Genomic DNA, 26,320 nt, shown 5'->3' with positions numbered 1-26,320 from the left:
GACGGAAAAAATTTCATTATGTGCGAATACTGTGAAGACCAGCGCGGCCAGTGCGACAGAAATTTCCTTGTTGATGGTAGGCGATTCAGCATCAAGCTGGATGAGACTTTCGAATTCGATACAGTAAGTCACAACGACAAGTCTGTTTTCGTAATTAAGCATGACTTATATATGCTTCATTTGCCTGACTTATAATTTTTAATTTTCACTATTCTACTAGCGCATCCCGTGCCATGCAAGAATTTTTGTCTTGGATAAGACAGGTTTCAACACTACAACAAAAATGCCATGTAGAGACGCTCAATGTAGGTGCTAAAGGCGCATTAAATCATCTCTAGCAGATTTTAGAGTCGCTCACTAAAGCGTCCCATGAGCATCTCCTCATGGACCGTCGCAAAGACAGTTGAGGCGCATATAAAGCGCGTCCACATGGAAATGAGGCGTTTTAAGAGCGTCCTTACAAAGCGTGTCTACATGGATATGAGACGTTTAGAGAGCATCCTTATGCCCCTAGGGACGCATTGAAAAATTCATACTAGATGCAACTGCATATATGATATATCCTATTTATATTGTATAAAAAAATTATTGTTCAATTGTGCATAATGAAATTACTTGCTAATACCAAATAATTTGACTCTCATTTACATATCAGAATATATTAAAAATTTGGATGTCATCACACAAAATAATAATGTTGTATTACACCATAACTGAGAGAAGGAGCCAGTAGTAGTTTACAAATTCAATTGTACACATCGTCTATAAAAGAATTACATGTCTCACAAACTAGCTGAAACATATATGACTTGTAGTATCTACATGCTGGTAATGGAACAATAGCTCCCTCTTTTCTCTGCCTCTCTAGTTTATCCTTGTGGTTGCTGCCTTTAAAATCCATACATAGAAGTTTTTTCTGCAAAGAAAGGCAAATGACATATAAATAAATTCATTGGAGCTTCTACTAGTAAGTTTTACTTTGCTGAACAGACTACCATAAGAATAGAGAAGAGCGATATTTACGCACCACATCGAGGTAAACATGCACTGCAGAAGTTCAATCTAGTCTGGTAGATGTCATGTAACCATATGAAGTGTAGAGACATACTGTAAAAAGAGAGATAAATCTTGATGTCATTGATGGATTCACTAAGGTGAGAATGCATGAAGTATATTTGTAAGAAAAAATAACAACAATTTACTAAGAAGTATATGCACAGAAATAACAGCAGTTTAACATACAGGGACTGAGTTCTCATGGTTGTTGACACTAATAATATCTAAGCCTTAACACTAGCTCTACATAAGACGACAGTTTACCATTAAAAGACTGAATTCTCAAGGTAGTTCACATTAATAATCTTCCTTCTAATACAACATCTACATAAGTGAGCATCACACCATTTTGCTGCTCCTGACATAGTGCGAGGCATGTGACCCAGATGTTTCACATAAGCACATATGATTAAATCTTACCAAACATGATAATATATCCATCCAAGGACCGCTCTTTATCAGATAACATGAGAAAAGTTTCTGCAGATGAGAAACTACATGTATGCTAGTACTTATTCCAGAAAATATTAGAACATGGGCGCAAAATTCTAATTTTTATTTATGGTGGGAATGAGGTGATTTGATAGTTGATACACGAGCTGGTAATATTAATATATGTTTAGAACACTGACCATCTTGTATTATCAGGGTATTCTCAGAGGTTGTTTATCAAACACCTGCATACGTGAGTGTCCATAATCTGGGAGAAAACAATGAAGAAAGCTATGTGTAAGATCGACATTAAATTGAACCAGTGGTATAATTAGTAAAAAAAGAGTTCAGAAAAAGACAAAGTAGTGTTGTCCTATCTTAATATAAATAATCTGAAGTACGTGCAGTGTCAGATTCTTCTCCACAATTAATTACGCATAAGGGAGAGGCTCCAATTTTTTACTTTGAATGAATTGATAGAACATCTGAAAAGAAAAGGTAGATCGACTCACCTACAGATGAACTGGCCAAGCTGTTGCTAAAGATCCAGTGACCATGCCTTGTGCGCTCGATCGCAGGATCCCTCATGGCCTCCAAATCACCGTGTTCCTGAGGCTGGGCCGCCGCCTGGAGGACGGGCGTACTGGGGCTGGGCCGCCGCTTGGAGGACGGCGTCCCCGGGGCTGCTGCTGGCGGCCGGCGAGCGCAGGGCGGTGGAGCTACGATGGCGAGTCCAGGGTAGGAAGTAGGGGAGCTTGGCAGAGGAGGCGGCGTGGCATGGCGGCGCTAGGTTTAGAGGTGAGAGATCGATCTCTTTTTTCACGGTAGTTATCTTCTTAGCCCACATCGCACGATATATGGCCGATGGTGGGTTAATTTTAGTGGGCGATGGTGGTTGAACAAAATATACGGAACCACTCATATTTTTTTAATCGGAAAATCAAGGCACGATGTGCTCTGCGTCTCAAAAAACGTCCGTATGCACCAAGTGGATTTTAGTAATGAGACGTACACAAAAGCGTCGAATCGAAAACGTCTCTACATGGCTATTTTGTTGTAGTGCAAAGATATGTAAACTATGGAGGTAAAGAGAGCTTATCTGAAAACTGAGCATGATGGTTATACTTTCAACGTCAAAGTATACAATACACACACGTACACCTATTTTGAATGCAAAACTTGGCAAGCACTATGCTAGGCTTATGCATTTGAGCCTGGTATGGTTATCACCTTTGATATTTGTCCGGAAAATGGTATTGAAGGTAATAGAGACATATGGGTCGATGTGCAGACGCCTCCAGTTCTAGCATTATGTGAGTTTTTCTCAACTATATTTTTGTCTTTAATATTGCTTATTCAAAAATAACTGACAACTAATTTCTATTGACAGCTTATCTCCATTCAACCAAACATGTCCGGCGCTTGGTAGACAGGACCTATTACTGTCCCGGAGCTGAACTAAACTGCGAGGAGATAAGTCATTATGTTTCATGGCTTGAGGAACTTCATACTGTCAAGACAAATTTTCTTCCTGCACTTAGAAATGTTAGTACTCAAAACGTGCGACCAATAGTGATGGTATTGAACTACGGTCACATCTATTTAGGAATGATGGTAAGATATTTACTATTTGTCCTTAGTGCATATTTTGCATACATTTTTTTTGCTAAACTTTCATTGCTAAGTATATTAATTAAGTAATATACAATGTTCTTCAACAGGGACTCCCGATGACAGTTGTGTCTCAGGGGATCGAGACTAAAGGTCAGATGTCAATTGTTAGCTTACGGTCAAGATATCCTGCATTGCACATGAATGCATTCAGGATTTCTAGAAGCGATGAATGCTTAATAGTGAAAATTGAAGGAAAATTGTTAATGATCGCAGAGAAGTATTAGGTGGCAGCAATGAGAAGCGCATCCCACGATTAGGAGACAGGTTCATCGGCATGCTCCAGTATGATCAATCAGGAGAGCTATACATGTTCTATGCTATTTTACCAGAGAGAGAGTAGCTAGCAGGAGTGATTTAACTAGTTCTTCATGCTGCTTTTAATTAGTACTTGTCCTTTCATGTCCGTGTTCTTCGTTCTGAACTTAAGTGATTTGCTTTTGTGATGTTATATATGAACGCTTATAATATCATGACAAACATGTTGAACTCGATTGATAATATTTTTGCTTCTGGTACAAGTGAATGTTTTTTCTTTAAGCTAGTAGTGCTGGTGGTGATTAGATAGCTAGTTAATTATTATATCATTTAATGAAAGAAAGGCAGATTAGTTTCAGCTGGATGAATCCTACCTAAGTGATCAAGTATATGCCATATCCGTATATATTATAGTTGATCAAGTATAATATGGATATGGCATATACTCTAGGTAGCTAGATATAGAGATATCCAATAATGCATCCAGTCAAAACTAATCCGCGGTACTTTCACCTAATGATTTAATAACTCATTATAATGTAAAACAATCACTAAATTAAATTGAAAACACAAAACTAAAGAAAAATTAAAAAAAACACCTAAACATTTAGTACTGGTTGGTGTTACAACCGGTACTACTGCTCTCCATGCAAACGGGCCTAGCTCGTGCCACGTGGTGGCACATTAGCGCCGGTTCGTGACGAACCGGTACTAAAGGGAGGGGACCTTTAGTCCCCACTCTTTAGTGCCGGTTGGCGAACCGGCACTAAAGCCCGGCCGGTTCTGCACTAGTGAGTGGACAGATCGGCAGAATGTCGACCGCACGCACAGGTGGGATCCCGACCGGGGCGGCCCATGTTACTTGCGAAGAACGGAATCTTTAGCGCTCGAAAAAAAAAGAGCTACACAGGATTCGAATCTAAGACCAGGTGCTCCGCAAGAAGTCCTGCTACTAGTTGAGCTAGCGACCTACCTGATTCATCATGCACCGCAAAACAATTAAGAACCAAACCAAGCGCTGATCCTTACGTTTTTAGAGTTTTAAATTGCAAAACATTATTATTTTTAAACGTGAATATTCTATGAAACTCCGAACAGTTTTCGAAATTGGGAATAAAATTTTGAAAAACTTAAACATTTTCTAAAATGGCAGACAAATTTTGGAAACAGGAACATTTTTCTAAACTCCCCCCAAAAATTGAAAATACGAATTTGTTTCCAAAAATGAGAACCTTTTCCAAATTCCAAAACATTTTTTTGGATAGGTGAACATTTTTTAAAAATGGGAACATTTTTTGAAATTCCCAAAAAATATTTGAAAACACGAACATTGTTTGAACTCACGGACATTTTTTTGAAATTTGCGAACAGTTTTTGTAACTCCGGAACGAAATTTTAAAACACAAACAATTTTTTAAATTTGCAAAGAAATTTTGAAATGGGAACATTTTTTAGGCCCGCAAACAAAATTTGAAAACGATATTTGAGATCCTGAACAAAATTTGAAATGTTGTGAAAATTTGGACAAATACATAATTTAAAGAAACAAAAACGAAAAAAATATAAAAGAAACAGAAAAACGAAAAAAAAGAAGAAACAAAATAAACGAAAAAAAATGAAAAATAGAAAACAAAAAGAAACCAAAAACCAGCCAAAACGGTTCCAAAATAGCGTCAAATATGAAAAATCCTGTCCTCGCTCTATGCGTTACCGCGACATTTAGACGCAGAGAGCGTCAAATAGGAAATTCCGTGGTTCGCTGCTCAACCCTTTTTTTACTACTCTATCTACTAGCCTCCTCTGTAGCACTGTCCGTCTCATCACATCAATCACATCGCATCACCAGACCAGAACGGCTAGCAGGCAGAGCAGAGAGCCATGAGTCTGCAGGGCAGAGAGCGATGGAGGAGGAGAAGGAGAGCGGCGACGGGGAGAGGGCGAGGGAAGGGGAACCGCGGAGGCTTGAGAAGACGAACACATCTGCGGCCAGCAATGGCAGCATCGAACTGGATCTTCTTGACTGCACCATCTGCATGGATCCCCTCCGCCCTCCGGTCCGGTCCTCCAGGTACCGCATCCACGTCTCCTTGCTTCTCCCCTCTTTTGCTTTCCCTTGCTCGAACGAGATTGGTGGATTGGATTATTGGATAGCACTGTTTGCCTCGTTTGATCTACCAATGCCTGAATGATTAGGCGATTGGGATGCCAATGCCTGAATGCCTGTAGAATAAATCTGTAAGTTCAGGTAGAAATCATACAGTAGATGGCAAAGATAGTTCAGCTAAAATCAACAGTGTCACATCGATTCACCACCATTCATGCATATCTTGCTGCGGGAGAGGTAAAGGAAAGGGGATCGGTCAGTGTCTTCATCCAAGCAACAGAATATACCAAATAATCTCACCCTGCGCCTCCCCTTGAGGTCTGATTTTGTCTTGTCCAAATTACTGTATGAGGCACCAGCAAACTGAAAGCTGAATCCTTGATTGACACATTAACTAGCTGAATCCTCAACTGACCAGTGACAACCTCATTACATTGCAAGAGGATGGATTGCACTCAAGTGTACTGCTCTTCGGCTCTAGTAAGAGTGAACAGCACCACATAGCTCTGCAAACACCACAGGGCCATCCTAAATCAGACCATTCCCCATCCTTCATCAAGCACCTTACAAACCAATGACTGAATCCAACAGCTACGGAAATCCGTTCGACCTGCAGCCCAGTCATCCTATTCCAAGTATCAATTTTCTTTCTGTAAACTTTTAGTCAAACATCACCTCCAACTCCCAAGGTACCGGGAAAAAATTGAGTCTCTTTTATTTTGGGGAATCTGTTGCCAAGTATCCTTTTACTTCTTGCTAAGGGATTATGCAATTAATTTGCCGCCTGCATAATACATTTCCATGTCACACCATCATTACTTTTCAGCAATTACAAATTGATCAATCATGTATGCACGGTTCCTCATTGTTGTTTCCCTCTAACCTTCTGAACTGAAACTGAGGATTTATGTTTGCAGCATAAAAATCATTTTCACAAGCAGGCCTCTAACCATGGTGCATTTTCCTTCTTGATACCCAGTGCACAGTTGGGCATGTAATATGCTCGTCCTGCCACGACAGCCTACCCAACAAGGACAGCTGCCACATGTGTACGGCCACCGGTGGTTACAGTCGGTGCATCGCGCTCGACAAAATCCTGGAGTCATTTTGTGTTCCCTGCTCCAATGCCGTGTATGGTTGCACTGTGAAGACACTCTACTACAAGGCTGAAGATCATCACAATTCGTGCCCACAGGTGCCATGTTTCTGCCCAGGACACGCCTGCAGCTTCGCCGGCACAACCGTCAATCTCCTGGCTCATCTCACCGGCGACCACAAATGGAAATCCAAGGAGGTTAAGTACGACGCCAAGTTCACTCTGCCTGTCAAAGAAGGGACGTGGGTTCTCCACGCCCGAGACCAAGCGCCCCTATTCCTTGTGAAATTCACCCCGGCCGCCTTTGGGCAATGTTGCCTCCGTCCTGTGCGTGGATCCTCATGCCACCGCTGAGCGTAGGTTCAGGTGCCGTCTTGGTTCCAGTTGCACCGCCATGGGTCAGCAGCAGTCCTCTGATTTCCAGGTCAGGAGCACCAACCTCTCCGACGGGTTACTGTTCACAGAGAATGATGGCTCCTCACTGTTTGCTTCTAGCACCCGCAGCATCACTGTCAGTATCATGAAGATAGTGCGCGACAAGCGTAAGCGTGGGAAGGCGATGCGTCAAAGTATGCTTCCGTTTGTGGCAGCTAGTTGATCAGTGTTTCTGCGAAGATAGCGTGTGCCGTGTCAAGCGTAAGCGTGGGAAGGAGGTGGAACAAAGTACACTTACGTATGTGGTAGCTAGTTGATCCGTGTTGGCTGTGTGCATCAATCGTTCAACAGGCTGGGGGTACTTGAAGTGATGTACATGTTTATAGAGCTGTTGTTCAGGTACCCATGTGTGCATTTTGTCAAACATGATGTTACGTTGGCACGTGATATTGGCGCATACACCTGAGCCGCACCTGGAGGTAGTTAGGATAGATATAGATAGACATAGATGAGTTGTTTCTTTCTCCCCAAGTTCTATCTCTTCTCCCTGAATATCTCCTGTATCTAAACTACTTTGTATGCGCTGTACGGGATGTGCGCCCCGCTATATTAACATGTACCCGTCGGCCTCAACAGGCAAGACGTTTCCAGCTAATCGCACATGGTAGTCAGAGCTATCCTTTTCCCATCGAAGCTCCCTGCAAACTCCATCTAGCCCTAGCCATGTCTTCCACCTCCGGCGCATCCCAAACCAACCTCAGCGGCCAAGTTACCGAGAAGTTAACCCGCACAAATTATGTGCTATGGCACACGCAAGTCATCCCCCAGCTGCGCGGCGCCGGTGTCTACGGCTACGTCGACGGCACCCAGCCGGAGCCGGAGAAACTCCTCGTCACCACCAAGGACGGTAAGGAGGTCTCATCATCGCCCAACCCTCTCCACCCAATCTGGGTCTGGGAGGATCAGCAGGTTTTGGGGTACCTGCTGAACAACCTGACGCGTGAGGTGCTGCTCACGGTGACCACGGTCACCACCGCGGGCGCGCTCTGGACGACGCTCGCTGGGATGTTCTCGTCCCAGTCTGCCAGCCGCATCAACAACATACGCACGTCTCTCATCAACGCGCAGAAGGGAAACCTCTTCGTCGCCTCCTACTTCGCCGCCATGCGCGGCTACCCCGACGAGCTGGCTGCCGCAGGCAAGGCGATCCCCGACGACGAACTCGCCTCCTACATCATCCACGAGCTCGACGCCGACTATCATCCCCTGGTCGCTGCCCTCGACGCTCGCGTAACCGGGGTAACCCTTGATGAACGTTTTGCCATGTTATCCAACTTCGATCAGCGCATGGCTCACTTCCAGGGGGCCAGCGACAGCGGCTTCAAATCATCCGCGAACGCGGCCACTCGTGGGCGGGGTGGCGGCTCTCGCTCCCGTGGCTCTCCTTGCAACAAGGGCAGGTCCAGTGGTGGCGGCAACCGTGGCGCCACGCCACCTCAATCTGGTGGCCGAGGCCGTCGCGGACGCGGTGCTGGTGGTGGCGGCAGGAACCGTCCGGACAGTCCTCGGTGCCAGATCTGCGGAAAGCTCGGGCATACAGCAAAGGACTGCTGGTACAGGTATGAGGAGGACGACTACGATTCACAAGATGAAGAAAAGGTCGCTGCGGCGGCTGATGGCTCATATGGTGTCGACACGAACTGGTACGTCGACAGTGGTGCTACCAACCACATCACCAACGAGCTCGAGAAAGTAACCATGAAGGAGAAGTACCGTGGCAAGGATCAAATCCACACTGGCAGTGGAGAAGGTATGAGTATAAGTCACTTTGGTCATTCAATATTTTGTACCCCTCATCGCAATATCCATCTTAGAAATTTTTTGCATGTTCCTAGCGCCAACAAGAGTCTTCTTTCTGTCCATAGAATTTCCCTTGATAATCATGTATTTCTTGAATTTCACCCTTACTTCTTTTTGATCAAGGATCAGGCAACAAGGACAGTTCTCTATCGAGGTAGATGCGTTGGCGGCCTCTATCCGTTGATCCCGGAGTTTAGAAGACCAAATAAATATGCTTGTGGTGCTATCAAGCTTTCATCCACACGATGGCATGATCGTTTAGGACATGCATCTTTTTCTTTAGTTGAAAAATTGCTTAGGAAAAATAATCTCCCGTTTGTTGGTGAGCGTCATAATGAGACAATTTGTGATTCATGTCAGAAAGCTAAAAGTCATCAGTTGCCTTACCCTATTTCCAGCAGTGTCTCTACCAAACCATTACAATTGATTTTTTCTGATGTTTGGGGTCCTGCCCCTACTTCTGTTGGCAGACATTCCTATTATGTTAGCTTCATCGATGACTTTAGCAAATTTTATTGGATCTATCTTTTAAAGAAACGATCCGATGTGTTTCAAGTGTTCAAAAAATTTCAAGCACTCGTTGAGCGAAAATTTGACAGCAAAATCATCGCTGTCCAGTCAGACTGGGGAGGGGAATACGAAAAGTTAAACTCCTTCTTCCAAACACTTGGTGTCTCACATCAAGTGTCATGTCCTCATGCTCACCAACAAAACGGGTCAGCTGAACGCAAGCATCGACACATTGTCGAAGTTGGCCTTGCTCTTCTCGCTGGTGCCTCCATGCCTCTAAAATTCTGGGATGAAGCATTTTTAACTGTAGTTCATATCATCAACATGCTCCCTAGTTGTGTTATTCACAATGAAACTCCAATAGAATGACTTCTCCGCACCAAACCAGACTATAAGTCCCTTCGTGTATTTGGGTGTGCATGTTGGCCCAACCTTCGTCCCTACAACCGAAAGCTCATGTTTCAATCAAAACAGTGCATCTTCCTTGGTTATAGTGCACAACACAAAGGGGTCAAGTGCTTAGATGTTTCAACCGGACGAGTGCACATCTCCCATGATGTCGTTTTTGATGAAACCAAGTTTCCATTCGCCGATCTTCACCCCAACGCCGGTGCACTACTTCGAGAAGAAATTCTCCTCCTACCCCCTCATCTCACTAGTTTTGATCAAGGGGGACAAAATATTGATGATCATTCGCTGACTAACTCATCTAATGCCGTGCATGAGCTTTGTGTTGATGAAACAGGAGACAATTGTGAAGAAAATAATCAAAACAGAAAAAAAATTGGGCCATATTTCATGTGTTCCGTGGCAGGAGACCACGCGCCAGGAAACAGATCCTCCTCGGGATCGGCAGCGCAGCAGCAAATCGGATTCTCCTCGGGATCGGCAGCGCAGCAGCGGACCAGATCCTCCTCGGAATCTGGTGGTGCAGGGACGCCAGGCGCAGGCGCGTGCGCCGCCACGCAAGATGCGCGTGCCTCCACGACACACACGCGGGCCAGCCCCGACATGCGGGTCCCTCTAGGCGGCACGCGGTACGGCGCCCGTCCCGTCACTTATCAGCGGTGCCAATCCGTGCGGGCCAATGCGGACGCGGGACCCAGAGCCGGTCCCGCTGGAGCTGATCAACCGACCAGCCGCAGACCCGCGCCACGGCGTCATCATTGCGCAATGATGAGCGGGCCCCCGTCGCAGGATCTTCTGCGCTAATCCTTGAAGAGGCGCCTCAGCCAGCGGCCACAGAAGATCCGGCCAGTCCTGCGCGCACTGGAGCTGCTGTGGCAACTGCTGCTTGGTCTGCAGCAGGATCCCCCTCGGGATATGTTGCTGATCTATCCATGCAGCCCTCTGGATCCTCTGTGGCTGTGGATTCTGCTGCACCTCCATCACGACGAACACGGCTTCAACAAGGGTTAATTCATTCTTTAAATTATAAACATGTAACCAAATATGGTTTGGTCTGTTCCACAGGAGAACCATATGAGCCAGCAACCCTTGATGCAGCACTTCACGATGATAAGTGGAAGAAGGCAATGAATGAAGAATACATGGCATTAAAGAAAAACAAGACTTGGCACTTGGTTCCTCCACAGCAAGGTAAAAACTTGATTGATTGCAAGTGGGGTTTCAGGATCAAGAGGAGATCTGATGGAACCATTGATCGCTACAAGGCTAGACTAGTTGCAAAAGGCTTCAAACAGCGGTATGGTATAGACTATGAGGATACGTTTAGTCCTGTTTTAAAAGCAACCACTATTCGTCTCGTTTTGTCCATTGCTGTTTCCAGGGGATGGAGTCTCAGGCAGCTTGATGTACAAAACACGTTTCTCCATGGTGTTCTGGAAGAGGAAGTGTATATGAAACAACCTCCTGGGTTTGAAAGTAAGAAAACTCCCTCCTATGTGTGCAAACTTGATAAAGCTCTATATGGATTGAAGCAAGCTCCAAGGGTGTGGTACTCACGTCTTTGTCATAAGATGCAAACACTTGGATTTATTCCCTCTAAGTCAGACACATCATTGTTCATTTATAACAGATCCAATACATGCATATTTGTTCTCATCTATGTTGATGATATAATTGTAACCAGTTCATCCGATGAAGCAATTAGAGGACTGTTAAAAGACTTGAGTGTAGATTTTGCATTAAAGGTCCTTGGGGACTTGCACTACTTTCTTGGGATTGAGGTAAAGAAGCATTCAAATGGACTTCACCTCTCTCAAGCTAAGTATGCCACTGATCTGGTCAGAAAGGCAGGACTACAAGGTTGTAAACCCTCTCTCACACCACTATCAAGCTCAGAAAAATTGTCACTTATGGAAGGTAAACTTTTGAGTCAGGAAGATAGCACAAAATATAGAAGTCGAGTAGGAGCTCTTCAGTACTTGACTCTTACCAGGCCTAATCTTTCAGTTGCTGTCAACAAAGTTTGCCAATTTCTGCATGCACCTACCACTGTTCACTTGACAGCTGCAAAACGTATCATTAGATATGTTAAACATACTCTGAGTATAGGTCTGAATTTCAGCAAGTCATCCTCTACTCTTGTCAGTGCATTCTCTAACTCTGATTGGGCAGGCTGCCTGGATGACAGGCGCTCCACGGGAGGCTTTGCAGTATTTTTTGGACCTAACCTGATATCATGGTGTGCACGCAAACAGGCTACTGTCTCTAGGTCAAGCACTGAGGCAGAGTACAAGGCACTAGCAAATGCCACAGCTGAAATCATTTGGGTTCAGTCTATGTTGAAAGAGCTTGGTGTAAAGAGCAAACAAGCTCCATGCTTGTGGTGTGATAATCTTGGTGCTACTTACCTTTCTGCTAATCCTGTGTTCCATGCCAGAACAAAGCATATAGAGATAGATTTTCATTTTGTCAGAGAGAGAGTTGCTCAAAGACAACTTGACATTCGGTTTGTGCATTCTAAAGATCAGATTGCAGACGGATTCACAAAGCCCCTGCCTACAAAGAGCTTTGAGAACTTCAAGCATAATCTCAACTTGATGAAGTTGTGATTAAGGGAGGGTGTCAAACATGATGTTACATTGGCATGTGATATTGGCGCATACACCTGAGCCGCACCTGGAGGTAGTTAGATAGATATAGATAGACATAGATGAGTTGTTTCTTTCTCCCCAAGTTCTATCTCTTCTCCCTGAATATCTCCTGTATCTAAACTACTTTGTATGCGCTGTACGGGATGTGCGCCCCGCTATATTAACACGTACCCGTCGGCCTCAACAGGCAAGACATTTCCAGCTAATCACACACATTTACTTAATGCTTCCATTCCAATATCGATGTCATTTTGGCTAGCTGAAAGCAGATAGTGTATGCTCCATGGAGAAGTTCCTTATGCTTTTTTGAATTAGTAGACTCCGTTAACTAATTGTGTGCCTACCTGCTTTTTGATAGCTTGCTATTGGTTTGACTCAGTTTGAACAATTTATGCAAGTTTTCAATATGATATGTAAGATGTTGGGTGACCTCTTTTCAGCAGCTCTACACATGTTGTTACTCTTGTTCAAGCTCTGGTACTAAGATTTTGATTAGCAAGTACTACTAAACATGCACTTGTGTTATATGTAAATTAGTTGCATGCCATGTTGAGAACTTGCCTTCTTGGTTCTTGATTTTTAGAGTTATTACCTGGTTCTTCCTTTCTATGGATAAGACTATTGAGATGCAGCCGTGTAACTTTGCCTGTAATATTTCCATTCTTTCACCATGATGGACGGCTGCAGCAACACACATCTTTATTTTCTCTACTCACATGCTCTTGTTCTACATGACCATATGTTCAAAACATTGTCGTGGCAGTGCTGGCCAAGGAAATTCAGATGGTTGTCATGTAGGTGATCTCTATGTTAGCTTCAAGGTCAGCCTCAACACCCAATGGGAGGTTTATCCCTAATAAAATATTCATGTGGAAAATAGAAAATATATTAGATCTTGTTTGGTTAGGTATAAGCAGTATCTTGATTTGAATGCCAAAAGTATTTAATTCCAAAGTTGTTTTGTGTGCGCAGGCTTACCTGAGTGCAATCATCTTATGCACATCTTTGGCGGCGGCCGGGTCTGCGGCGACACACCATCTAACCTCGGATCGGCGGTGGCGGCATGGAGGGCCTGGTGGTTGGGTCGACACCATGCGGGTTGTGCCCTCCGGACAGATCTGATCTGGCTGGTGCGGCCTGCTCGTTGTGCGGCGGCTCAGATCGGCGGCGAGTCGTGCACACATTACGTGATGGAGGTTCTTCGAGCGGATCCGGGTGAAAACCTTGTCCTCGGTTTGATGCCATGACCGGCGTTGGTGGCACCCTGTTGTGTCATTACCTTCTTGAAGGCATCACCGTGGAGAAGCTCTAGGCCTCTATCCGCTAACTCCGGGGGAAACTCTAGATCAGTTGATCGGATGACGGCGGCGCGTTGGTGTCGTTTCCTCCTTGGGGGCGTCATTCTTGGAGGCATACACGGGATCGAGGGACCAACAGGAGCCTTTTTGGTGGAGCGGTGCTTCATCCTTCACATTGATGACGGCGGATCTCGGCGGCGTGGTGCAGTGGAGACTCGGCGCCCGATGCGCGGTGATGGACTCGCGCAGGTGGAGGTAGTTGTCTGGCATCAAGGTGGCATCGATGACGGAGTGACCTGACAAGGTAGAAGCCTCAATATCTGCTCTGAAGACGGACTTGTGGAAGATGGCGGCGACGACACATGTGAGTGCGTCAGACCGTTTATGCCCCAGACCCGGTATGTGGCTCGGCTGGGGCTTCTGGCTTTTGATGATAGGATTAGGTGAGTAGTCTGGGTATGTGGCCCAGGTAGCACCCCTGCATCATTTGGATAGGAGTAGTGGCATATGTTGCCAAGATGGCGGATTCAGGCATATTGTTGTAATACTTTGTAAGGTCCTCGAGAATAATCAATAAAGTGGTTGTATGCATCTCCCAGATGCAGAGGCCGGGGGTCATCCTCCTTTTCTAAAAAGTAAGCTTGGAATGCGACAGTGGTTGCTGAGAGTAAGTTATGCATTGATGTTAGACTGATAGTACATTGGCATGTAAAATATTTTGTGTTGTGATGGTTTTATTAAATCACCTCTCCTCTTCTGTTGTACTGCAGGGTTGGTTAAACTGCTGGCTGCTTTTCAGGAAGGTTATGCTGAAGAATCAAGTGTTTTGCTCAACAAAGAGCCATTAGTCACCTTGACCATGTTGTATGTCCTCTGATTTCTTCAGTTAAAAGGCCATCGATTGCTGAACTGTGTCTACTGTGCTACACTCCGTTATGATATGTACTCTCTCTGTAAAGAAATATAAGAGCGTTTAGATCACTGTAGTTCTTTATAGAGGGAGTATATTAGTAAATGCAGACAGACGAATTACACAACTATTTTTTTCTTTTAACAGTACAACTTTGTGCTTGGGACCTGTAGTCATAGTGACAATGACATAAATGTTGCAACCTTCAGATTTATGTATCCATAAAGCTAGCCACAATGCAAATCAATGTTACATTGCTGGTGTGACGATGTTTAGATACACACGTCAGTGGTATGATGGTATCGTCACACGAAAATTCAAGAATTCTGGATTAGAAAGTTATGGATAAACAAGAACATTTTAACCAATAAATTGTTGACAGGTGGAACTCTAATTCACTGCCTTTGTATTGTGACATGCAGGGTACACTTTTCTAAATTTACTTCACTTGGTTCAACAAAGGAGAGCAAGATGCTGTTAACAAAGGAGGTAAGGCGTACAAGTACATGTACGATGTGCACTTGGTTCAACAAAGGGGTGCACATCACTTGTACGCCTTACCTGACCATCAATAGCTAATGTATATGTGTGAGCGTACACTTTTAAAAGAAAATGTAGCAAAATATTCCATAATAAAAAACTCAAAACACACTTCACGTGTGCTGCCGGTATCCATTCGATTGGAGTGACAAGCGCACCACTATGCAAGTTTTCAAGCATCAAAGTTCAACAAAGATCCTAGCTATGATAAAAGCGAACCTTCTTCTGAAGATGCACATGACCAAATTATCACAAACTTCTAGATTATTTTATTGTAGCTTTGGCGATAAAATAAAACATCCAACTAGTCATGACTAGTAAACAACACTCAAGTTGCACCACGGCATATCACTGCCGCCACACATATGCGGTAGAGACCCCCTGACTACTAACTTCTCCAACGCTAGTCACTTAGGGACAGGATATCTTTGGGGGGCGAATGAGGAGGCGGGTGGTGGTGGTGTGCGGGTCGGAAGAAATATCTGGTACAACAAATGTATAGCTGGCCTCCTCCCCTGGGAACCCGTTGGAGAGATTCGTGCTTATGATCTGGAAATTTGAATGTTGGTGCCATCCCATGGTGCGGCTGTAGAAATCAACATCACACTCGAACCTATGATTCTCCGTCACAGCATGAGGAACAATGCACAAGATGGAGACAACATTGCCGAAAGGCGGCACCAACGTGAACTTTGCTAGGAAAAGGGGTCCACCTTCTTCTTTCCTGTGGAGTACACGCATTCCTTCCTGCATATGAAGGGTGAAAGAATATCCATACGCGAACGCAGTGGCGGGCAACATGTGATCGACAGTTAGATGGCGCTGGAGTTGGGTGGTTGAGCCTGCGAAGCCGCAACCGGGCTCGGGGCAGAAGCACGGCGCATGCGGACATGATTTCTTGTGTTCCTCTTGGTGGTAGTAGTGTGTCTTGACGGTGCACCCATAGATAGAGTTGGAGCAAGAGACCTTAATAGACTCGAGGATGTGGTCGAAGGCGATGCAGCGATTGTAGCCTCCGGTAATGGCGCACACATGGCAATTGTCCTTCTTCCGGAGCTTGTGATGGCAAGAGGAACATATCACATGCCCGACCCTACACTGCATTATATCATGAAGGAAAAGCATTAATCATGGGCTTGCCTATGAGAAAGATAATACCGATACACTTGCTAAAAACATTTGCATACACATAAACGAAGGAGACTCCGTGGCAGTTAGGAGGATGTTTGCCAAAAAAGTTCAAAGAAAATTTTGTTTTGGTTGAACGATGGCTTGGTGGGTGTTCGCTCTTTGTACTCCTAGTTTCCTAGACAATTTAAATCAATGAGGTTTCCACTTGCCAAGGGTTGGAAAAAGAAGTCAAAAGACAACAAGAGTTCCAACAACAATTAATCTATTAAGATAACGCAGGAGAAAGAGTTAATGGAGGCACTAGGGTCATAGACCAAAGTAGTAAAAAAATAAAGTGCAAGGTGAATAAGATGAAAAATAATGAGGAAGAGAACCAAATGACTATGAACCTAGCCAAGAATTGGGTGTATCATTTACTTCAAAAATCAGGAAAGTTTGCGCAAGAGATCTAAATGTTAACAAATAAGGGGATGAGAATCCAAGGAGGTGCGACAGATTGAAGTCTTGGGAGGGCTCATGATTGAATGTCTTGCCAAAGATAGGGTTGGTGCTAAGACTGACTCTAGAAAGATATCCATCCCTAATATAGTTTCTTCTAGTAATCCTAGTCTTGCTTAGATGACCTCCTATGCAGAGGTGAATCTGGGTTGCTCTTTTGATATGTTAATCATAACATTAATGGTATTAAATCTCTTGAGGAAGTTAGATATGATCTCATGACACAAGCAAACTAACCAACAATCTCCTCCCCCCTGAGATACACACTCCTAGTAAGATTGAAACCGGAGATGTGGAACTAGAGGAGTTATTCTCTGATGGAGACAATAGTCATACGGATATGGAAGAAGCCTGGTGGGATCATCTCACACAGGTTTTCTCTAATAAAAAAGGAAAAAACATGCTAGTGGTAATGGGTGTGTGCAACCTGTTTGTTCATTACAAACATCAGGAAATTTAAAAATAAATGAAGGAACAAAAAATGAGATGTGCTTCTTAGAACATGAGAGAGTTTGGGGGAGAGGTTAAAAAGAGATACTTAATAGAGTTATTTATGAAAAAAACTTGTCGAACTTGTGGGTCTGCAAGAAACAATGAGACAACCATTCTCTAGAACATAGTTGACAATATATGTATTGGTAGGGATTTTCGTTGGCAACATACTCCTGCTAGGGTTAGATCTAGGGGGCTATTTCTTGGTGTTAATAACAAATCATTGTATGTATATAGGAACACAAGACGATGGTGACTATTACATAAATATAGCAGTACAAGATAAGAAAGCAAACTTGATTTGGACTTTAATGTTGGTTTAAGCGGAAGCCCAAATGGAAAGGAAAGTTGGCTTTTTGTCTAAATTTTCAAGGGTTCTGCATGATTTTACAAATCTGAAACTTTCAAGGGTTCTGCATGATTTTACAAATCTGAATTTGATTGGTGGATATTTTAACAGCATTCAATTTTTTTTCTAAAAAGAATAAACTAGTAACCCTTGGACACTAGAGTTTTGTATCTAGTGCTATACTAGAACACACCAGCTTTGGAGAAATTAAGATGAATTGAATACATTATGCATGGGGCAATACTTTGCAGGAACTCATTTTTGAGAAATTGGATAGGATGACTTGCAACACTGTTTGTGAGGATAAATGCCTCATATTGTCGCCCTTAGAAGGGAGAAATCTGATCATGCACCTTTGTATATATATACATGGGACATGCAGGAAAAAAGGACCCAATTTTTAGGTTTGAAAACTCTTAAATTCTGAAGGAAGGATTAAGTGAGTTAGTACATGAAGTTTGGATGAACCGCAATATCAATGGAGCTAAGACTGAGAAGTGGTTGGCCAGACTGAGAAATCTTAGGAAAAAAACTAAAAGGATGACAAAGAAATGAATGCCTCATATAGAATTCTGAAAAAAGGATAATCTATTAAAACAAGATAACATTGATAAACATTGCGAAATCCATGGGCTCACTACTCCATAGTACATGAACAATTGGAACTTAGAGCTGAACTAGACAAGATTATGAAAAAAGAAGAGTTGAAGTGGTTACAAAGAGCCAACGAGAAATAAATTTTGGAAGGGGATAGTAACACTAGGTACTATCATGCTAAAGCTAATTCATGCACATCAAATATATATAATTACATCCCTTAACCAATATGAATGGGTTATTGAAGGTTAAACAATTAGTTGAATATATTAACATTTTTTATAAAAGTATGTTAGGACATCCTGATCATCCTACAATTTACTTTGAGGTGGAAATTCATTTACTATACCCATAGAGGCTTGAGTTAAATTAACAAAGGAATTATCATCGAAGGAAATTAAAATTGCAGCATTTCAAATAGCTCACAATATATCTCCTATCCCTAATGGACTCACTTCAACATTCTATCAACCCTTTTGGAAAATTATTACAATGATTTCAAGGCCTTATTTGATGATTTCCATATAGGAGGGCTTAACTTTCTACAATGAGTTATGGTTTGGTCACCCACGTGCCTAAAAGCTAAGAGGCAAACCAAAATGTTAGTTTTTTTTTGTGAAGATCCTTATGAGTAGGTTCAATATATGGATGCTAGTGATGCCATACCCTTATTCAGAGAACTTTTGTTAAGGAGAGAGACATTATTTAAGGGGTCCTTATTTTACGTGAAGCTTTGGATACATGTCATGTAAAAAAAGCAAAGCTCGACTATTTTTAAAGTTGGCTTTGAAAAGGCATATGACAAACTATTTTTTTTTGTTTTGCAAATCATGAAACTGAAGATTTATTAGATTGTGTTTACTATTAGACCTCGGCATGTGGGGGTAAAGTGCAATGCTTGTATTGGCCCATACTTCCCACCCACAAAGGATTGAGGAAAGGGGATTCCCTATCAACTGTTATCTTTGATTTATCTTCAGATGTACTAGCAATGTAGATGGAGAATGCCAAAAAAAACTAGGTTAGTTGAAGGACTACTAGAAGAATATTTAGAGGGTGGTGTCAACATGTTGCAATATGCATATGACACCATATTCCTGATACAAGATGACTATGAAAGTGCACATAATTTAAAATTCATCTTGCCAGTTTGAACAAATGTTTTTTTTAAATCACAAAACTGAACTTTCCTTTTTGGTGATGTTGCTAGCAAATCTGATTGGTTGTTTTGGTGAACAAAGTACCATGAGAGGAGTGCGTTTAGTGAGGTAGTTAGTAACACTTTATTTTCTTTCTCTATTTGTCATATATGATGACATTGATCAAAAACTTTGTTTGGTGCCTAAGATGTAATTTGATTTACTTCACCTCCATGTATATAATCTCTATATGAACTTCTAGAGTTTTTTCCAAGACACAATAGAACCCTAGAAATAACATGGAAACCGAATCCCTTATGAAATGGCGGATCTAGATGGGGTCAATTAGGGCAAAGGAGGAGGAGGACCTGAAAGACGGGAGGTCTGAGGGGATCGAAGCAGAAGGCACAGTCTAGCACCTCTAGAGGGATGGCGCCTTCCCTGGTGGCGGACTTCTCCCCCCTCATCCTCTTCGCCTCCATACTCTCAATCCCGTGTGTGCTCATGTTCCTACAATGAAGAAATTATGTGGACCTCGTGCTTGTTGCCTCAATTTTATCGCTAGATATATGCGGAGAGCCAGAGAGTGGGCTTCTTGGCGGGCTCCTCACATGGGCTTTCCAATGCATTTTGCTTGGGCAACCCCTATTCCCCACTCTCTACGGCAAGTTGTCTCTGCTTCGCATAAAGAGCGAGCGAGCGAGTGAACCACACATGGGTCAGCCCATTAGGTTGGGTTTACGTGCAACGGAGATCTCAGTTTTGGAAACCTTTCGAAATGTTTTACCCATTTTGGGAACCTTTTAGAAGGTTTCGGTCCAATTTTTCTCTATTTTTTCGTGTTTTCTTCTTCTTTAATGGTTACGCCCCCCCCCCCCACATCAATTTTCTTTTTACAAATTTCAAATCTTATTCAAGTTTTAAAAAAAATATTTAGAAAATTTGAGCATTTCAAAAATATGAAATTTTTAAGGGTGAATTTTTAAAATGTTCAAGTTTTAAAAATAAAAATTACTTAGAAATTATTTTTTATGGGAATATCTTTTTGAAAAATGAAACCAAAAAACATAAAGCTAGTAAAGAAAAAAGAAAAACTGGTGCGCCCTGTGCATCGTTGATGGGGCCAGTCGGTCGCTGCCTATATGAAAGGTTGGCTGTTTGCTAAAGTTAGCGTCAAATGGAACCCTCCTTTCATTTGAGCCCACATTGAGAGTCGCGAGTGCAGTTTTCTTGACATGTTTCAAGGACCAAACAAATTACTATATTGGACTCACATTTACTTGCCATCCACGAAATAAGTATTGATTTAAAAAGTCATACCTCGTGGTAATTCCTTGAGAAATGTAGACATACGTGTGTAAAAGAGAATTCATCTTTGTAAGTAAAATACGTGTGCGTCTTGACGATGAAGCTCTTCACATAGATGTTAAGTGTTTGGTCAGTGCGTCGATAACCCCTCCCCTGCTTCTCCGCCACCAGAGGGACGCAAGCGAAGCAACACATGCCTAGGGATGGAGGCAGTAGGGCTCTCACGGTCTGCTGGCATCCTCGTAGAATCGGGGTGACGGCCTCTCCTTCCGGTGGCAGGCCTAGGCAACAGCACGCATGCATCGATGACCGTGTCGCACGGCAGAGGTCACTCTATGACAGGCATCGGGATCAGATCTGGGTCCCTCGAGGAGTTGCGCCCTATGCAAGGTGGTGACGCTAGGGGCTCTCCTCAGTCTCGGGGGTGCGATGCCAGCCTCATATGCTCCGGTCGTCCGCCCAGGGCACGTGCCAGTGTCCTGCCTATGGCCCGCGCTGGTGGTTTTGGGCAAGGCGAGCTTGCATATCGCGGTTTATAGATGATGGTTCGCATGCCAGGCTCGATTTGGGCGGATCTGGCCCTTGGTGGTCTAGCTTGGGGAAAAGGCTTATGGTGATGGAGTGTGCTGGTGGAGGTAGTGGTGAGTTGTGGCGGTGCTGCAACAACCGGTTTTTTATCTCCCCACCTTCAGACGGTGGGTGGGAGCGTGTGGGGCGTGACGACATGTCCGATGTATGGCCGCAACCCAGGACCATAGAGGTTCCTAGCCTTGGGCAGTGCTCCTCTACTCCTTTTCTAGCATGGTTCTTAGCAGGCACGACGACTTGTGTTATGTCTGGTGGCGATGCATTCGGTGGGCCATTGGTTGATCTAGCGCTAGTGCTGATGTTTGGCCATAGGTGGTCTCCGCAAGGTGAAGTTGGCTGCAACGGTTGGTCATGCTTCATCATTGAATGGCTCGATGATGGTGGTGGTCAGCTGCCCTCTTGATGTACGGATGTGCTCAAAGTCCTTGTGAAAAACCCTGCATTGACTATGTCGATGTAAGTGGCAACGACGTCTATGGACCTTGTTTTCCTCAAAGGAGGTGCTATTCTGGAGCTCCAGCACCTACCATACTTTTCTTCGTGCTATCCATGTAAAAATCTAAGACCGGGCTTGCCGAATCGGATGACGGTGTTGTGTTCTCGACAATAATACCTCTATAAGGGCATATTTCTTCCTATGTGGTTTTGGTGATTGATGATAATGCATTTGCGGACTAATCGTGTGCATTAAGAATTTCAGATATCTAATGTCTAGGCACAAGACGATTCGTTGCCCCTCGGAGCCTAGTGAAGACGGCATTTCTCTACGTTTCTTTTCGGTGGATTTGAGTCATAGGAAAGCCGTACTATTAAGAGGGGGTCCACTTCGAAAAGGTTAGGGTGGAATCAACACGTACACGTCTGTTCCTTTGCACCACCTTTCCTTTGCTTCTTTGGAGCACCGACCGTTTATCCGTGTCTTTATAAAATGAAGGACTCCAAGTGATATTGTGTTGTGGCATGCGGTAGTACTGCTCAAGGTAGTAGTAGTATCGCAGTGGCCCATAGTAGTACCGGCCAGGGAAGCGGTAGTATCGTGGCCTCTAGCCCAGCACCCTGACGTGCGCGGAAGTAGGCGCAGAAGTAATTTTTTACATCCGCGCCCTACGCGATAGTACCGCTCCCAGCGTGCGGTAGTACCGTGCCGGCTTTTTGCATAGACCGAAACTCGGCGAAAGTAGCCACAGATGTAGTTTTATTAGTCCATGCCTTTCCATGCCTAGTCGAACCCTGCCTTGCGGTAGTACCGCAAGGACGCGCGGTAGTACTGCTCGTTGCTTTAACGCAACAGGGCCTCGTCTAGCCCCTGCCGCACGAGCGGTAGTACCGCACTGCCTAGCGGTAGTACCGCATGCCTATGCGGTAGTACCGTAAGTATGTGCAGTAGTACCGCATGTCGCGGGCTGAGTAAGTGGGTAACGGTTGGATCTTTCCTCTTACTATATAAGGAGGGGTCTTCTTCCCCAAGTTGACCATCTCTTCTCTCCCAAGTTTCATTGTTGCTCAAAGCTCCATTTTCCCTCGATATCTCTCCATAGCCAATCAAACTTGTTGATTCTCTAGGGATTGGTTGAGAAGGCCCCGATCTACACTTCCACCAAGAGAAATTTGATTCTCCCTACTAATCCCTTGCGGATCTTGTTACTCTTGGGTTGTTTGAGCACCCTAGACTGTTGAGTCACCGCGGAGCCATATTCCATTATGGTGAAGCTTCGTAGTGTTGTTGGGAGCCTCCAATTAAGTTGTGGGTTTGGGTTCGGTCACCGCCTTCAAGGGCACCAATAGTGAAATCACGACATCTCGCATTGTGTGAAGGCGTGGGGAGAATACGGTGGCCCTAGTGGCTTCTTGGGGAGCATTGTGCCACCACACCACTCCAATGAAGACGTACTTCCCTTCAAAGGGAAGAAACTTCGGTAACACACCCTCGTCTCCACCGGCTCCACTCTTGGTTATCTTTCACCTTTACTTCTGCAAGCTCTTATTGTGTTGTATCCCTTGCTTGCTTGTGTGCTTGTTGTTGTTGCATCATATAGGTTGTTCACCTAGTTGCATATCTAGACATCCTACTTTGATGCAAAGTTTAATTTGATAAAGAAAAGCTAAAAATTGTTAGTTGCCTATTCACCCCCCCCTCTCTAGTCAACTATATCGATTCTTTCAATTGGTATCAGAGTCTCGTCTCTTTATTAAGGACTTTACCGTCCGAATAGTATGGTTGACTACCACTGTTCATTGTAAATTTACTTTTGAGTGTCGTGCTGCGAATTATGAAGCACATAGTCTAGCGAAATTTTCACTTTTTAGAGGTCCTGGTTGCCACGTCTGGTTTGGCGTTCCTTATAACCAGAACCGTATCCCACTTCATGTGTCTTTTGATGAATAAAGTTGATTTCACCCCTCAAAAAAAGGAGCTCCCTTGCTGTTTCTCAAAGAAAATAGAAATAGGAGCTCCCTTGCTCACCCTTACGCGGGGAATAGGTTTCCTTTTAGGCTTAAAGTGCTCCGCTTTATTGATAAAAAAGAGATACAACGAATGTTCGGAGGCTGAAGGAGCCAAAAATGACGTCCTATGGAAGATCAAGAGTGAATTTAGCGAGGCTACGGCCCTCTTCCATTGCGTGGGGGGATAGGTTTCGCCCGCTATGCGTACGATAAACTATGTGTACGATTTACGTACATCATGTCAGTCGATGATCCAAGGAAGCTCACGAGCTCTTCAATCACCGCTGCCTGGGTAGGCAACGCGCACGTTCACATGCATGATCGACCGGCGGCAAGTTCCTCTCCTGTACGGGAACAGTAGTAGCCTTTCCTTGCCACCGCCGCCGGTACAGACAGCAGCCCCACCAGATCATAGTGTCACGCTTCTCTTCGGATGCATACTTTTCGAGCAGCCATGCATTCATGCACACAGGCTGATCACTGTGCTGAGCTTGGCGACTCTCTAAGCCACCCAAAAGCTATGCCATGAAAGATGCTCACTCAATCACGGCCATGCATGATGCCAAAAGCACGCATTTGTTGTTGCTTGTGGAAGCTGCACGCAGCGCGCAGCTGGGCATGAGAATTTGGGATATGAGAGTCCATGCATGACGTACGAGAATACCATCATCCATTGACTCAGGATAGACACCACCATCAGGAGATATGATAGCAGTTCATCAGCGGGTGGTCAGGAGCACACCATCAGTCCATGATCAGGACGAAATAGTAATTCCATACATGAAAATTCTTGTGCTAGCTAGACTCCGGCCTCCACGGGGTAAGACGACGCGCACGTCCACATGATCGACCCTGTTGCAACGGAGCAGTTGGTCCTGGCCATGAGATACAAACAGACATCCACTAGTAGAAAACAGGGCTTTCGTTCGGGCCTCGCCAGCCCATTAGTCTCGGTTCAGTCAAGAACCGGGACCCATGGATGCATTCGTCCCGGTTTGTGAGCCCAGGGGGCCGGCCGGGGTCTCGTGGGCATTGGTCCCGATTCGTATGGACCCATTTGTCCCGGTTCCTGACACGAACCGGGACCAATGGTCCTCGCTCCTGGCCCACAACCATTGATCCCGGTTTGTGGCTTGAACCGAGACAAATGAGTTGCATATATATACCCCATCGCCACAGCAGAGCACTCCACAGTGCTCTGTTTTTTCTGGCCGGCGAGGGGAGGGCGTTTGGGTGCTCTAGCTCCTATGCACATGAGGTGTTCGATGAAATGTCTGAGCCACGCTAGTTAATCGTTCTTCTCTCGAAACTCGACCTCCGAGCTCCATTTTCCCCGATATTTGTCTAGGTTTAGCGGTCCGTCACGTCCTGTCCCCGTCTTCACCGCGGTCGATTGCCCGTGCCGATCTCGTCGCCGGCACCACCGTGGTGAGCCTCTTGTTCTTGTCTTCTTTCTGAAAGAAAAAAAATTCTTACTTCAGATAGATACTTGTCTAATTTTTTTACTTTTATTATTTCTTGTTATTATATAGTGCGATGGTTTTGGTATCCGCCGCCGTTGGCCCTCGTCCTGTCTATGATTCAGATGTGGTATATATTATCTTTTGATAACTATTTGGTTCATTTATTGTTTATGGTAATTATGCCGACCAACGTGACATAAATTTTATTTATCTAGGAGGTGGTTGAACAGGAAATTCCAACCGACCCTATTGTCGAGAGAGTAAATAATAGAGAGGTTAAATTTAGTTGAAGAAGAAAACAATTACTTGAAGGAAAAAAAATAAGAAAAACTGAGGAGGAGGAGATGATATTAGAGTTGCATGTTGCGGATGTCGTCGATGATCACAAGATCAAGATGGATGCAATGCGGTTGAAGATTAGAAAGATTAGAAAATATGCCATTCATACCGAGGCTTGGTATCATTATGCAGTTGGATCAGTTGTTACCTTAGTTGCGATTATGATCACATTTTTTTGCATATAAATGTTTTACATAATTTCAATGTATGGTTTAATTAGATGCTCCGGAGAGCTATATGTTACACATGCTATGTGGGTGAAATCCCTTTGTAACCATGCCAACTTGGCACTTTTTCAGAGTTCATTTCAAATGCTTTTCAATTTCATGGTCTTATAGCTCAAAATAATCAGTAAATGCATGAAAAATAACAAATGAAGTCAGAAAGGGTTGTAAATTGATGATGTGGCTTTGAATGGTGCATTTTGAACACAGAAAAACAAGGGGTTCAAATAAGTTCAAAAAAATTGAAATCCCTTTGTAACAGACGAGTTTCCGTATGAAACTCTGATACTTCGAAGGAGATTGTCTGTTTTGTACACGAAGTGCATCCAGTTTTTGCCTTAAGCCTCTGTACTTTATTGCACATGCTATGTGGGTGAAATGATGATACCATGCCAACTTGGAACCTTCTCAGAGTTCATTTCAAATGCTTTTCAATTTCATGGTCTTATAGCTCTAAATAATCAGTAAATGCATGAAAAATAACAAATGAAGTCAGAAAGGGTTGTAAATTGATGATGTGGCTTTGAATGGTGCATTTTGAACACAAAAAAATTATGGAGTTCAAATAAGTTCCAAAA

General features: G+C 43.9%; 1 protein-coding gene and 1 long non-coding RNA gene across 2 annotated transcripts; both read right to left on the bottom strand.

Moving 5' to 3' along the window:
- Positions 1-681: 681 nt before the first annotated feature.
- On the bottom strand, positions 682-2,320 carry LOC123064534 (uncharacterized). Its single transcript, XR_006430722.1, has 4 exons — positions 2,001-2,320; positions 1,689-1,756; positions 1,028-1,107; positions 682-916 (listed from the first exon to the last, which is right to left on the bottom strand). It is a non-coding gene; the product is annotated as an uncharacterized lncRNA (long non-coding RNA).
- A 13,260-nt stretch (positions 2,321-15,580) lies between these two features.
- On the bottom strand, positions 15,581-19,881 carry LOC123064533 (putative E3 ubiquitin-protein ligase SINA-like 6). The gene is made up of 4 exons (XM_044488000.1): positions 19,744-19,881; positions 18,663-18,700; positions 17,884-17,980; positions 15,581-16,267 (listed from the first exon to the last, which is right to left on the bottom strand). Exons 1-4 carry the CDS (start codon positions 19,879-19,881, stop codon positions 15,581-15,583), a joined length of 960 nt encoding a protein of 319 aa, XP_044343935.1.
- Between the last annotated feature and the right edge of the window lie 6,439 nt (positions 19,882-26,320).

This window comes from Triticum aestivum, chromosome 3B, assembly GCF_018294505.1.
Source record: "Triticum aestivum cultivar Chinese Spring chromosome 3B, IWGSC CS RefSeq v2.1, whole genome shotgun sequence".
Taxonomy (NCBI): Eukaryota; Viridiplantae; Streptophyta; class Magnoliopsida; order Poales; family Poaceae; genus Triticum; species Triticum aestivum.
The sequence above is the reverse complement of the archived record's forward strand: the minus strand, read 5'-3'. Positions and strand labels throughout refer to the sequence as shown.

Excerpts from the sequence above, each read along its gene's own strand:
- LOC123064533 (XM_044488000.1), bottom strand. The coding sequence starts at position 19,881 with ATGAGCACACACGGGATTGAGAGTATGGAGGCGAAGAGGATGAGGGGG. Across the intron at positions 18,701-19,743 it reads TCAGACCTCCCGTCTTTCAG|AATGTTGAAGTGAGTCCATT; the intron begins GTCCTCCTCCTC and ends AAGGGTTGATAG. Across the intron at positions 16,268-17,883 it reads CAAAAATGAGTTCCTGCAAA|TGTAGGGTCGGGCATGTGAT; the intron begins GTATTGCCCCAT and ends GATATAATGCAG.